The 14,819-nt window shown below is 43.4% G+C and overlaps 1 protein-coding gene across 2 annotated transcripts in view; it reads left to right on the plus strand.

Moving 5' to 3' along the window:
* Window positions 1-14,819, plus strand: part of CCBE1 (collagen and calcium binding EGF domains 1) — a 100,906-nt gene that overhangs the window by 65,411 nt on the left and 20,676 nt on the right. For both annotated transcript variants that reach the window (XM_030005554.1, XM_030005555.2), the window contains exon 3: window positions 10,313-10,365. In XM_030005554.1, coding sequence (XP_029861414.1) covers window positions 10,313-10,365 — 53 coding nt within the window. The remainder of the gene's footprint in view (window positions 1-10,312; window positions 10,366-14,819) is intronic.

Below are 14,819 nucleotides of genomic sequence, written 5' to 3' on the forward strand. Positions count from 1 at the left end.
GTATACTTAATAAGCAGTTTCAGCTTTTACAAGGTCTTCTCTGGGAGCAATAAAACAGAGGGGGAAAGGAGAGAAACATCTGGATCAGTGAAATGCTCTTGAAATAATATCTTTTTTAGTCTCTATATAGAGATTTCCAAGGGCTTACATTAAGAAGTTAATTCCATTGCTGCTATTGATGTTGAACATATATTAGAAGTGCAATTTTAAGTTGGTCTTGTTGCTTAGATAGTGATCAGAGCTGGCCAACTCTTTTGTTTGAAAATACTGTCATGACAAATAGCATTGTTTGTATTTCATTCAAGATTTACTACATTTTTTTAGTTTTTCTCCTTTTAAAATTTTATTGCGAAAATAGAGAGAAGAGGGGAGAGAAAATAGTGGGAGGGGACCAAAGCTGCAATTCCATTGCAATTGAACAAATAACTATTTTTTTCCCTTTTTTGTTGTTGTTTGGTTTTTTGGGGGGTTTGTTTGTTTGTTTCCCATTTCTTTAATATTTTTAAAGAATATCTGCTAGTGATACTTTTTGATTTGGTTAGCTACAGTTTTGTACACTTAATCAACAAACTGGAGCTAAGATGCGCAGGGGCTGGAAAACATTATATTCAAGAAGAGCCCAAGGGAGCTGTGTTTGCTTAGTCTGGAGAAGAGGGAGCTAAGGGGCAAATTTAAATGGTGTCTCCAACTACCTAATGAGGAGTTATAGAGAAGACAAAGCCAGACCTTCATCAAAGGTGCACTGCGAAAGGACATGAGACAAGAGCCATGAGTTGCAGCAGGGACATCTTAAGTAGATATAAAGGGGAAAAACGCACAGTGAAGTGCTTAAGCGCTGAAAGAGGGTCCCAGAGAAGTGAGGCAATCTCCATCCCTGAAGACATTCAAAACTCATTGGGGTGAGTCTCTGAGCAGTAACCCAGCTGTCAGGTGCGCTTGGATCTGATGATTTCCAAAGGTCCGTTACAACCAAAATTATGCTGTGAATGTATTTTTCTAAAATTATGGGGGGAAGGGAGGGGCGGTTCCTAGAATTTATTTCTGCTGCTTATAGAATGGCTGAAACCTTGACTTGAAAAGTTCCCTTGGCTGTGCTGAACCAGGGTCATGCCCCGGTGACTCTAAGCCAGTACCAGAAGGACAAAAATCCTTAGGCATAAGTGGCTGTTGAGCACCCTTATGTGACTCATAATGTAAAGAATTAGTTCGCTATGCTTTTTGCACTCTTATAAAGTGTGTGCTGTGAAGATAGGAGCCATTTCATACCCCTTATCTGTAGATGGTATATAGAGAGTGCCCAGTTTCCCTTTAATCTGGGACAATTCACATAAACCTCCATACCTTGCGTGGTGTCTTGTCCTTTCAATATGAGTTTTCCACACCAGAGAGGCAGAGTATCCAAATGCAGACATCTTCCTTGCACCGTCTGTTATCTTCCAGCTCAGTGCTGGAAACCAAGGTGTCATCTGGATGTTGTGGGTAGCCAGTGTAGAGAACGAGGTGCTCAGAGCAGCATCTTTCTTAAATTATTTTTCTATGCTATTTCACTTTCCTAAAAGCTGATGGCTTTGTGTCTGGCTCTCCCCGCTTCTAGACTATTTAAATGGGAAGCATTAGCCTGGCTGGACTTACTTGCTTGCTTTCTTCCCAGAGCTGAATTTCAAGAACCATCACAAATTAAAATACCTGTTAAATACCTGGATTAAATATCTGTGTCTGTGTCTAGGGTCTGGATGGATGGTGTAGGGTATATATGGATGGCGTGCCTATGGGGCACATACAGGAGCAGGGCTACATGTCAAATCCTGAATCCATCAAAAACGGAAAGAGGTTTGCAACAGTTTCCAATGGCAAATGTCAGCCAGACTTGATTAAGTTCACGCCACGAGTGATTGTCTGAAACTGTACTTCCAAGAAGTCCAATTGTAGCACATCCTCAGAGCTGAGCATGTGCTCACCCATCATCCTGAGTCTTGGTCCAAGCCTGTTCCCAGTCTGACACGTGTTCATAGCAAAGCTGCCAGAGATTTCTGCAGAATCAGGATCAGGCCCTTACATGCAACTCACCCCTAAGTGAATGCAGACTGAGTTACTAGCTTGTCTCTGAAGGTTAATTGGGATTTATGTCCTGTTTGGAGAGCTAGCTTTAGAAATCTGACTTCCTTGCATAGTTTCTATGATGTGTTTTTCTGTGCATGCGTGTGTAAAAGGCACTTGCCTTTTATTGTTTATCGAAAGGAGTTTATTAGACATTGCTTATGCAGCATTTTTGTGATCTTGTTGATGAAAGATGCTGTATAAACAGGGTTGGATTGGACTGGATTCAGTAAGTCTCAGAGCTTGCCAGCAATTTATTGCTGTTTGACTCCAGTGACCGAGCACCAGCACAGCAGCCAGCAAGTGAGCGCAGCTCCTTGCAGCACTGCTCTGGCTCTGCCTTCCGTACTAAAATGGAATTTATTACTCTCTATCTCACATGGATATTTGGTAGGAAATTAGAGCTACAAAACGAAGAGTCATGGAAGTTTAAAAAAATCCAAGAGACAGGACAGATGTGCTGTGATTAGTCCTGTACTCTGGCTCACCTTGGGTTAGATAAATAATTGAATGTGTGCCGTCAGCAAGACATACTATTTACAGACTTGGAAGGAAATTTGGCTTGCAGTCCTCTAATTGGAAGTCAGAGGTGGTGGAAAAAAAGATTTTTGCTTGCTTTTCGTACTTTAAATCTCAAAGCTGTGAGTTATTTTAAAACACAGGCTCAATCTTGGATCATTTCAATTGAGATTTAGAAGGCTACTTGCTCTTAGAAATGCCAATATATTTATGAGGATGCATTGTACTTTGCCAGTTCATTAGACTATGTAGTAAATGCAAACAGTGCTATCTTTGTATAAAATTCATTTTTTTTCTTCCCCTCAAATTTCACACCTGTCAAACATTAATTTGATTCTGAAAAAAACATACCAACTTCACCTGTGAAGCTAAACAAAATAATTTTCTTGGTACAGTGCCAGAAAATAAAAGAAATTTGTAAAAAAAGAGAGCAAGACAAAGCTGACAGCATGTATATGAAGCTGAGTCTAAGCAGATGAGAACAGTCAAAAGTCTTTTATTTAATCATTCTGCTATTTTTGACATGCTGTCTAGTGATAAACCACATGAGCATTCCCTTGCATTAAGGAAATAAAACCCAAAAAACAATGAAATAAAAATCCAAGAAAGAGGAAAAGAAAGTACAGTCCAGCGCTGAAGAAATCACATCTGTGATTTTGAGGATGATGTTCACATGCATGTAAAATATCCAACAAATGGCTTTTCCAGTGGCAGCAGGGGTAATTGCTTTTTTGAAGTTGTGTAATATTTTCCTTCTGAGAGTTTCCTTCTTTGCTTAGAGAATATTCACAGGGAGATTTTTACTTAGTCATTTTTGGACATTGGTATGCTAAATGAGGTACAAACACTGATGGTTACCAGTGCCGCCAGTTGGTCTGTGCTGCAGAAAAAAATGCCGATTAGTCTGTGGTTAGTTGACGTGTTTGCAGCACCGAGGCTCTGCTTGGGCTAGGGACTGACATGGTGTTACGGCTTCCCCAAAAATGTGGAGCCCTAGTCTGTGTGGTTCACGTGGAAATACGACCTTTTTTCTTTCATTACGCATTGGAAGGAAGGATGTCAGGAAACTTTTCTACAAGTCTGTATTCTGCCCAGAAGAGACTGGACTGAGTCTTAGTTGCCATTTAGTGAGCTGGGTTTTAGTTGCCACTCTCCTCCTGTAGCAAGTAGAAACTCATGAGCTCTTTTTTTCTTGTGGGCCTGTCTGCAGGATTTTCATACCAACCCCTTTCTCTGCATCCCAGAAGTCCTAAAATAGTCCAAAAGCCATAGTCTCCTGGGACTTCTGGTCTGCTGACACAGGGAGATGTGTTGGGGAAGTGGTCTGCCTGCCCAGATTTTGTTTGAACACCTCTGCTGAACACCTCATTGCATCTCATTTACTTAAATGAAACCACAAACCCCATCATGACGAGATGTCCTGCAGTGTGTCCATGGAGAACAGAGGCCCAGGGACTGCTACAAAAAGGACAGACTTTTTTGGTGGCTAAATTCCCCAGAACTGTGAAGTTTTGCTTTTTGTGCGTTCTCCAGTTTCATGCAGGTCAGCACCTATCATAACACCAAGCCCCACAGATACACATGCAGGGTGGAGGGTTTCTTGCACCCCTTGAAGTCTTTTTCTGCTCTTTTATAGAGAGAAATGAGCTTCACACATTCACAAATAGCATGCTCTGCAGTGGCTGCGAACCATCATATCAGTTTGGAAGGTCCCTTCTGAGAAGAAGGAACTATAGTTTATACTCCACTGCCATAAAACTCCCTTTGACCATAAAAAGGTGACATGAAACAGCACTTTGAGGAGAGAAGGAGTCAGTTAACAATGCATTACAGTAAGGAGCAGCCAAGGAGCGTGTCTGAGAGCTTTCAAGAGCATCAGCCAGAGCCTGCCTGAGTAAGAGCTGGCACAGTTCCCCAGAGTCAACAGAGGCATGTGACTTTTGTCAGGGGAGGATCTAGTCCCTGGCTTGTGTTCACAAAAGAGGAGCCCAGGAACTGAGTCTTATCAAAACCTTCCCATTAGCAATAACTGGAATGGGATTTCATTTCTGGTATCAGTCTTAATAGCCAGAGCTGAGCAAAAGAGCAGATAGCAGGGCTGGTTTTTCCTAAGAAAAACTGTTATATGTGGGTAAATTTATTTGACTTAAGTAGCTGACGAGAAACATGGCTTATGCTCAGACAACACATTAATCACTGAAAATCTGACTTTCAGAAAAATCAAGTAATAGGTTGCAGTGATTTGCTGGCTGAGGTCTGAATTCCAGCTTTGCTGGTGAAGCATTGTCTCTGTGGTTGTTCAGGCGAATCCTGCTTTATTCTGTCAATTAAGAGAAATAAAGAAGCGCACATATACATACAGTGATCGTAGGTGCTGCAGCATTTCCTAGGCAATGGAAGACATCACTGTACTTGTGTTATTCACTCTCAGCTGGGATGGTGACTGGAAGGGCTTTGGGCTGGCCTTGGACCTTGTGTTACACCCAATGTGAACATAAATTATCTTTTTACAAAACACTGAAAAAGGACTAAGTCTGGAAATCATGGCAAAGTGTATGCTGAGCAAGTGTCTGCGGGGAAGCCATCCTCTCTTACTCAAGATTTCGGTATGTATCCCATGGAAAGCCAAACAAAAATAAAGTGTATTGCTTCAGTTTTACACCATGTTGCCATAAATCTTCTCTCCATGTGAATTATGGCGAAACTGTGCACAGCTACTGAGCTGCTTCCTTAATACACTTGTGCTGCAGATGGGCTTTGTCTGTACATGCTTTGGCAGACAGACCTGTCCCTCATTTGGATTTTATATAGAATATGAGAAAAACAAGGCGTTTTTTTAATGTACCTTGTTGGCTTGCTTTTATAGCTGTCTAACTATTTTTTGTAAGTTAATTGCTGTATTTTATATTTGCATTTTTGCTGCACTGTGTATTTCTCAAAGTCAGGGTGATCAAAAAGAAACACTGGGCAGGCACAATAAGGAGCCAGTCTAACAAAGACCCCTTTGTGCAATTAAACACAGCCATGCCATAGCCTTTGCTGACTCAGGTCTTCAAGATATGGCACAAATTCTTCAGAGTTCATGTTATGACGTTGGCTGAAGAAATCTGATTAAATTTTTTTTTTCTATCTTTTCCCAACAGGAAATTGTTTTTTTTAATTAAATACATTTGCTTGACTGTATTACCATTAGTTTCTACCAGCACCGACCTGCGAGAACAGTGTTGATATATCTAATCCTACACAAAATGTTAAGCAGCTTTTACACCCCCTAAACTGCAACTCTTCTGACATTCATGGGTCAGAAATAGCGTGTCAGAGAAGAGGGATTTGACCTGCCTGACCACCTATGGAGCTGCTGCATCTTCCTGTGAAGCGACCTCAGGCATCAGCTAAGCTATAGAAACTGTCTATGTGTGTGCTCCTAGCCTCAGTGAATGGGAGGTAAAGTGCCTCTGCTTGAATTACCTCTGTCTGGGTGGAGCTGTCCTGGAGGCTGTCTGTCTGTCTGAATCCCAGCATTGTAGCGATAAAGAAAGGGTAATATTTTATCCTAAGAACTCACTTTCTAACTCAGCATAGGGATTTCTATGTCTGCTTTGCTCCTAGGAGGCAAATATTTCCTAGGGTGTACTCTTCTGTTTCTACTTTTGACATCTTTAGCAAAAGTTTCCTTAACATATTATGTTCATCTGAAACCAGTATAAAACTTCTTTTTTCCTTCCCTTCGCATTTCCCCTTTGCTTCCCTTTTTTCAGTCACTAAATGGCCATTATGTATCTTTTTCAACATAATAGTCATGATGGAGTTTTAGAGTTGCCTCTTTGCTGAAGCTAACCAAAACCTCAATAACTCACCAAGCAGCTCCGAGCCAGCCGTTGTCACAGCCCAAGTCGCTGCTGCGTTACTGCAGACAGATACAGGTTAATTATCACTTTAAATGTTTCTCCTGTTACTGTTTGCATTTCCAAAGCATTTCAGCTGCAGTAGGACCCTGAATCACTCCTTTCCCTCTCACACAGAAGTATTTTCTCAGTTCAGCAAACCCGGGTCTCTCCAGCACTGCCACCCGCCACGGTGTCCCGGTGCAAAGCAGGAGGTGGGCTGGGGGCGATGGCAGCTCTGCACCAGGTGGAAACAATTAAGGGGAAAAACCGTGGTCCGCACTGGATGAGTTACTGCTGATAGCTGCCAGATAAGCTAACTTAATAAAGTGCTGGCTTAATTAAGCCACATTCTTTGCATCTTGCCTTTCCTCCTGCCTGTCTGGGGCGATGCTATCAAGCAGCTACTGCTTTGCAAGATGGGGCAGGGGTGCTGTGCTGGTGCACTGCCGTGTGTCAGGCACCCCGGGGGACACCCCTGGGCAATGGGACATGGGGGTGCTCCTGGAAAGGTCAGCTCCCCTCTCAGTCTGCAAAGTGATGGGTCACAGAAGCCTGCAACGAAGGCAGATCTGCTGGTTGCCTAGTCATGGATGTGTTTATTGGTATCAGAGGTTTGACCCTAGATCCCATCTTCTGACATTCAGTGGTCCAGGAGCACCTCGACCTCCAGAGCGGAGGGGAGTAGCTCAATATCTTCCTGCTTCTCCTGCAGCTATCATTCAGAAAAAAATGGTGACTTTGCTTTGAGAGAGTCCCTATCACTATGGATTTTCTTACAGGTAATACAAAATCTAGACATTACAGTTATCGAAATCATGGTGCCCAAAGCCCTCTGCACATTTGGGCTTGTGCATGTTCCTGAGTGAAGACTGCATGAGAATCAGAAGTTGCTATATTTTTAATAGCTGAAACACCCCATTAAAAGCTGTAACAGAGAAGTCTGCCAGAAGTTTCTCCCTTTGGAAACCAGATTTAAAGTTAACGGATCAACTTAATTTCCCCTTAGATCCAAGTTTTAGTGGTTGAGCTTCTTACACAGCTGTGTATTAGTTTGTGTTTGATGCATGCTCACACGTACAGCTGCGTAGCAACTGCCTTGCTGAAAGTTATTCAGTAGCTGCAACTATCAGTGGGGACCCCCCTCTTACCTCTCATTATGTATAATGAGATTGCTGCTGTGCAACGTTGATTAGACATGTCAACCTGGAGCTGGATGTCTGAAAATGAGTATTGCTATTAAAATGCCTTTGCTAATGATCAACTCATGTGTCAATCATTTTGACAGATTTCTCTTTAAGAATGTAAAAAGCTAAAGCACACAGGAATCCCAGGGTTAAAATGTAATGTTCAGAGAAATGGGTATTGCTGTATTGTATTTCCTGTGCCTTAACCCTAAAGTAGCAGTTTCCCTGGCCAAATCATGCTGATGTCTGAAGCTTGCTGTTGAGTACAGGCTGTGCCAGTACAGAGATCTGTAATCTTGAATTGGGAACCAATTATCATGGGGAATTGGTTTCTGGAGTGTGATCCTGAAAGCAGGGTATCCCTTCTCTAAACCACTTCTTTAGGTGTGAGTTAAAGCTTTCGTGATGTGGAAAAATCTGCAGGTATTTGGAGAAAATCTTTCCAAATCTCCTTACCAGTAAACCCTGGGAAAATTGGAGAGGGAAAACAAGGAAATGGTTTCTCAAACACATCTCATCTCCCTGTGGAACTCATTGCTGCAAGAAGCTGTTGAAGAGACAGATTTCAGCAGGGGCTTGGATATCTGCCAGGGCAGCACAATTTTGCAGTTGCTTTAACTGGAGCAACCCCCAGCGAGGCTATGCAAGGCTATGCTTGCTTCAGGGTTCCAGGACAGTATCTAATGGCTGTACCTCAGCGTATGATGGGTTCTCAGTTTGTGGCTGTAGGAGAGAGGTTTGATCAGGGCAAGTAGTTTGGCTATCAGGAGAATCCAGAAAGGCAGATAAAACCACAATTTAGCCACAAGAAAGCCACAAGTCCAGCCAAAGGCCATTGCCAGCCAAGTTGAGAGGAGAGGGGCAGCTCCTGCAAGGTTCCCAGCAGGTGAGCCCTTACCCAGGAGCAGGCTGTGCCAGCTGAGGTTTGCATCTGCTGCCACGAGCCACTCCAAGGATGGGAGTCCTAAGGGTCCTAAGCCTGAAAATGAAGTGGGAATTCCCAGGAAGAAGGGTAGAAATGATGAAAGCTGCTGCTCCCTCTTTCTCTTTAGTTCTGGCTGGTACAACCCCACAGGTCGGCATCTCATGGCAGGGGTGCCTTCCTCTCCTTTCCCATCTCCCATCCCTCTCTCAAGCCAGGCTGCATGTCCCTCTGAAGAGCAGCTACAAGCAAGCCTTTATCAGCCTCTCTTCCTCCGCAGACAGGAGGAGATGAATATGCTCTTGGAAAGCCATTGGCATGGCTTGCAGCAAATGAACAGCCTCCCCGATGCACCTTTGAACTCATTCCTCCTGCATTTGTTTGTCTTGCAGATAAAACTTCACAGCAGTGTTTGGAGAAAAGTCTAATGAGGGACCACTGTTTGCATAACAAAGCAAGGCTTCCTCTTCAGATGTTCAACCTTCATTAAGCATAATTTATATTTCAGCTAATCTTTGGAAGAGGGTAAAATATGGAGCCAAAGTTTGTTTTTACATAGTTTGGAGTAGTGCGTTGTTTGTTTTAAGTGGTCAGTTGCAACTGATAGTTGATTTAAATTCAATGTAATGGTGATTTGTGATGGCTGCGTGTTGTCCAGGGGAGTGTTGTGTCATTGACTGCCATGGCTGTAGCACTCTTCCGCGTCAGTTATTGAATTAAAGGATAAGACCAAATGGATGGTTTCCCATTTTGCTGATATTTCAGCATGTCCACAAGGCATGAAAAACTGTGAATTTGTAAAATACAGGGTTTTTCCCCCCTCAGACTCACGTCGACTTGATAAAATAGCACACTGAACAGCAGTTTGCTTCTTTTGCAGCAGTCCTGGCAGCCACCAACATGGGACCCTTTGCAGGTCACCGGGCCCCTGCAGCAAGTAGTTCTCAAGGTGATAAGGGACACAGCCATTTGTAAAGGCTCCTCAGCACTGCTGGGAGTCCTGGTGACTTGATGTGGTTTTCTGCCTAGAAAGCAAACAAGCAGGTATAGCTGAATGCTTAAGTGTCATTACAGGCCAGTGTTTCAGAAACATTAATTTCTCAGCACTGGGACTTTGTTCGTATCATAGGCACATAAAAAGTGTCTGATCCTGTTGACTCTTTACTGCAGTTTTGTCCCCGTCTATATAAGATACTCTCCCTTGCTCTAGTTGAAATACCCAGTATATTTCACTTATCACATTCCAGGTTTATTAAAAGATGAGAAATGACTGATAACATTTATCTTGTGTGTACTCATCACTGAGACTTACCCCTTTCTGCAAGTTTACATTGTAATGACAGATGTTTGAAAACGCCCTTCACCGTATCATGAAAATTATGACCTGAGTTGTGTATATGGACAGCACCGAGGTGCGCTGCATCCTTTCAACACAAGGGAGCAGCGTTGGGGTCAGTGTTGGGGTAGCCAGTCCAGGTTCCTGAGGGGGCTGGCCATGCTATCATTTAAAATGCCTCATGGACTGAGTGGTGGGTTTCCATGTTGCGTTCTTTAATGCTGAGATACCTTCAACTGCAAAGCTCAGGATCCTCATCTTGTTTGGTTCATTGCATCTATGACCTACCTATGACTGTTTTTAAAGGCAGCACCAACCTTTAGAGAATATATTTATTTATTCATTTATTTATTTTATTGTTTTTCAGGAAAAAATGCTGTAAGGGTTATAAGTTTGTTCTTGGACAGTGCATCCCTGAAGGTATGTAATTTCACTGTTCTTACCCCTTGTGTCCCCATGCATTTGTCTTGCCCCGTTTGCCCTGTTGTCCATACTGCCGGTTTGGAAGAGCATCCTGATATAACCAGAGGCTCAGCCATATCTCATGTGTCAGTGGAGGAACTGTTTCCAAGAAATTGTTGGGAAAATAAAAAGATCAGTGTCTTCCAAAAGTTTTGCTTAGCATGCCAAGCCTTGATCCTCTCCTAAGTACATGTGGCTGCACAGATCTTTTACCATGACCTGCTGCAAACAGAGGGACACATTCTGCTCTTGGCTAGGTATGTGGGAGCGCTGTGTGCAACCAGGAGGACACCTTTCCTGGCTGATGGCTTTCCCCATGTACCCCTTGGATCTAGCACAGCTGATTTGGCTTGTAAGTCAGCGACGGGAGACATCGCCAAATGGCATCTGTCTTCCACCACCTCTCCTGGTCATGGTCATGGCTTCGTTGTCACCAGGGGCAGAGGGAGAAGGAGAATTACTCAGGATAGTTCATGCAGTAGTGAAAAGGGAACGATCCCCTCCTGGCAGAGGAGAGCTGCCTGTACACTTTGCAAAGGCAGTACTGGGGTCCCAATGCTCAGACTTTGCTGCAACAAGATCTCACTTAGGAAAAGCCTGAGCTCTGCTTGTCTTAACCCTGGGGGAGGCCTCTGTTGGGTCTACCCAGCCAATGGCTTCACGTGAGCAGTAACAATGTGACTTCTTCAATCACTCCCACCACTTTGTCCAATTTGGATGAAATTGGCTCTGAAATTATAGGAGCAGAGGAACTGTCAGGCAGAAGCAAATGGCCAGAGATGACAAGCCAATAAACGTTGTTTGCTCCAAAAAGCAGGTTAAAAAGTTGGTTTATGGTAACATAACCTTCTATTTGATGACATATGGAAAGCATCAAGTTGACCTGACAGTTTTCCCAGTTTGGGTTGGTTATGTTTTGAAAAGAAAAGTGACAAATTAACATACTGGAGAAAGTCAGCTGTGTTTTGAGTTACAGTCTCCAGCCGACAGGGATTGTAACCCAAATTCTGATCCTGCTGCTTTTTTTTTTTTATTTGTATCTTCTTTGCTGCTGGCTGGAAACACTAGAACACTGGTTGCAAAAAAAAAAGGTAAAAAAGAAAAAAAAAAAAAAAAGAAAAAACCCCACATCTTCTCAAAACCAGAATTGTGCATTTGCTCCTTCCTTGCGAAGAAACGGCTCATGGTGCCTGCCCAAGCACCAGGGATCTGGGTAGGGTTTGGGTGAAGTCGATACTCACAAGGAGTTCCCTGTCCCATGGTTTTGCAGTGAGTTTTGTCTCTGTGTATGTGGCATGAGATGACAGCTCCAGTGCAAGACGGACACTTGGAGGAGTTGATTGTGCTGTCTTGTACAAGTCAGTTTTGTGCATAGGAGGCAGAAGCCCTGACTCCTTTCACAGTGGAAAGAAGCCAGGACTCTACAGTCTAGCCTCCAGCTTTCCTATGGATTGTAACAGTTTTATATGCTGGTTATTCACTAAATATAATGGATACAGCAGGAAAAGTAATAGGAGGAAAAATAAAATGAGAGCCATGGCAATATATTATTTATGACTTCTAATTTTCATCTCTTGAGGTTTTAGGTGATTATGAAAGCAGCTTTTATTATGTACCCACGGACTTCACTTAGTCCTGTCTATTAACTGCATCTCAGTAACCTGAAAGTTTCTGCCACTAACTGAATTTCTCTGCTGGCTGTGGCTTCTCTCCCTGTGTATCTCCATTCCCCCTTTTTCAGCTCGATCTCTATTTTGCCTTGAACTTCAGAGGCCACAGCAATTGCTATAACATCTGAGACAATATTGGGCCATCAGTATAGGGATGAGAAACATGATTCGGTGAAGCACTTGTTTCACTTATTCCACTTATTCTGTTACAAGACATCACTTGGCTCTTCACACGTTGTTTTGGCATAATCTTGACAGAGTAGCTGTATGAAATGCATATCTTGACACAGGCACATAAATACATTACAGATGTGAGTTTATTAGAGCACATCTGCACCTTTTAATCCAGTACTGGCAAGTCAAAGCCATGAGAAGTAGTGCCAGCCCTGTCTTCTCTGTGATTTAGCAGTGGCTGCAGAGAGGAGGGTTGGGAGAGGGATAGACCCTCCCTTGTCCACCCTCTTATGGCTGCCTCCAGAAGACACCAATCTCCTTCTTGCATAGCTGTTATTAAACCAGACTTTCCCAAAGGGTTGTGTCTTTGTCCATGTCCATGTTTGGTTTCTGTCCTGTTATTTCTCATCTGCCCTTGAAAAGCAACAGAAATCAGTGCAGCCCAGACGAGCCCATGCCCCCAGGTTCTGCATTTCATTTGCTTTGGACTCACCTTCTTGCTCTGAGTTTCAGCTGCAGGAGCAGGGAGCAATGATCCTTAGGAGACATCGAGAGGAGTTTGCTTTGTGCATCTGATTCGCCCTGTAGCATCTCTTCCTGCTCCACGTGACCAGTGAAGCAGGTCAAAAAAGAGCTCCTCACCCTTTTCTCCTGAATGATCTCCTTATTCTTTGCTTTGGAGACTCACAGCTCCAACCACGTCCTGTCTTACGGCATCACCAAGACTAAAGCAGGGACAGACGTAGTCTGAAACAGCTTCTTTTGGAGAGTACCCTCCCTACCACTGGTTTGTTACTTGAGTTTCTTGGCTGTGAATTAATTCAGAGCAAAATATGACAGGCAAACACTAGTCAGATCTGCTCTTCCCTGACTAATGCTATTTCAGAAATTTCCTTGGTACAACTTTCCATGCTACATTGTCATTTGTGAGTTCATTGAAATATATGTAGAGACATTTGTTATTCTGCTTCGTTTTTTTGTATTTTCCTAAAGTCTGGATCAGCCTGAGCCTCACCATGTGGCTTTGATTCACCCTCAAACCACATTTCCTACATTTCCAGGCTGAGCTGGCAGACAAGGGGCTTGAACATGGGAGGGCACGTGCATCCTTGGTCTGCAGAGCACACGGAGGTGGTGCAGCAGCTTTTCCCCAGTTTCATCCCAGTTGTGAGGACTGTTCCTGAGGGACTCATGCTACCTGGGACCAAACCCCTGGGGGACGCACAGCTCTGTGATGTGGGACCTGCCTACAGCCATGGTGTGATTTGGGTTGACTGTGTGGGAAACACCAGCAGGGAGATATCCACCTTCTGGACCCTTACCTAGCTTTGTATGAAAGTAAATGGAACAATGGTCTTGATAGAGTTCTGTTAAGGTGGATGTGAAAACCGTATTTAAAGACTAGTTACATGAAATATGGCAAAAGAGAGATGATCAAAAGATTAAAAAGAACTGATGTTGTTTATTCTAGGGAAAAGGAGGCTGAGGAGAGACATGATAACAGTGAACAAGTGAACAGTTAAAAGTGAAAACTTGCTGCAAGGGGGAAAGTAAACTATTCTTTATGGCCAAGAAGAAGAGGACAAAAATAATGGCCTTAAATGGCTGTAAGGGGAGTTTGGATTAGATATGAGTAAAAAAGCTTTCTATATGCAAGGATATTTAATCTTGGGAATAGACTGCATGGTGAGGCATCTCCATCCCTCAGGGATTTCTAGGTGCAGCTTAGATGAATGTCTATTAGGAAAGGTTTACACATAGCTAATCCTGCTTGTGGTGGGAGATGGTCCCTGCCAGTGCTGGTTTTTATGATTTTATTAGGGCACATCTATTCATGGGAGTGCAGGGATGACAGAGCTCATTTTGCCTCCACTCTGAATAGGCTGAACATGGCACAGGCCAAATGCAGCATCTGCGTGGCCATGCTGGCTAAGGAGCAGGCATATTCACCCCAGTGCTGGGCATACTAGCCTGTTCTCCATCTGATCTTATTTCAGTGGAAAATGAAAATTGCAACCAAGCCCAGGAAAAACACCACTAATGCTTTATATGTGGGAGTATTTAGTAGTGCCAAATGTAATGTGAGTTTACAGCCCCAGCACCACCTAAAAAGCCCAAACTAGCCCCCAGGCTGACTGTGTTTGAAGGCAAGGGGCATGTTTTTCTTCCGTGCTTGTGCAAGGCTTTGCACTGTTTGACCCTGGGGGTATTGGAAGGGATCTTGGCACTGCCATTCACCGCCACAGCACTGACTTCAAGAGTTAAAATCAACACAGTTGTGAAGTAAGAAGGAAAGGATGCCTGCTATTCAAAAGGTGGCAGGCGGAACGGAGGAAATGCTTGGCACCATTACAATAGTATTTTTTGGTCTAAGGGGCTCTGGTGTGACATACAGCAGCTTGTAAGTCTCATTTGCTGCTTTTCTGTAGCTTGGCACGCTGTCACTTTTACCCCAGTGCTACACATGTGCTCTGTATACTTTGTACAGCAAATGTGTTTTCATTTGCTTTACCATCTATTAGTTCATTTTAATTGTTTGGAAAAATCATTGTACCCAGAGATGTCTGC

The sequence above is a fragment of the Aquila chrysaetos genome, chromosome Z (genome assembly GCF_900496995.4).
Source record: "Aquila chrysaetos chrysaetos chromosome Z, bAquChr1.4, whole genome shotgun sequence".
Lineage (NCBI taxonomy): Eukaryota > Metazoa > Chordata > Aves > Accipitriformes > Accipitridae > Aquila > Aquila chrysaetos.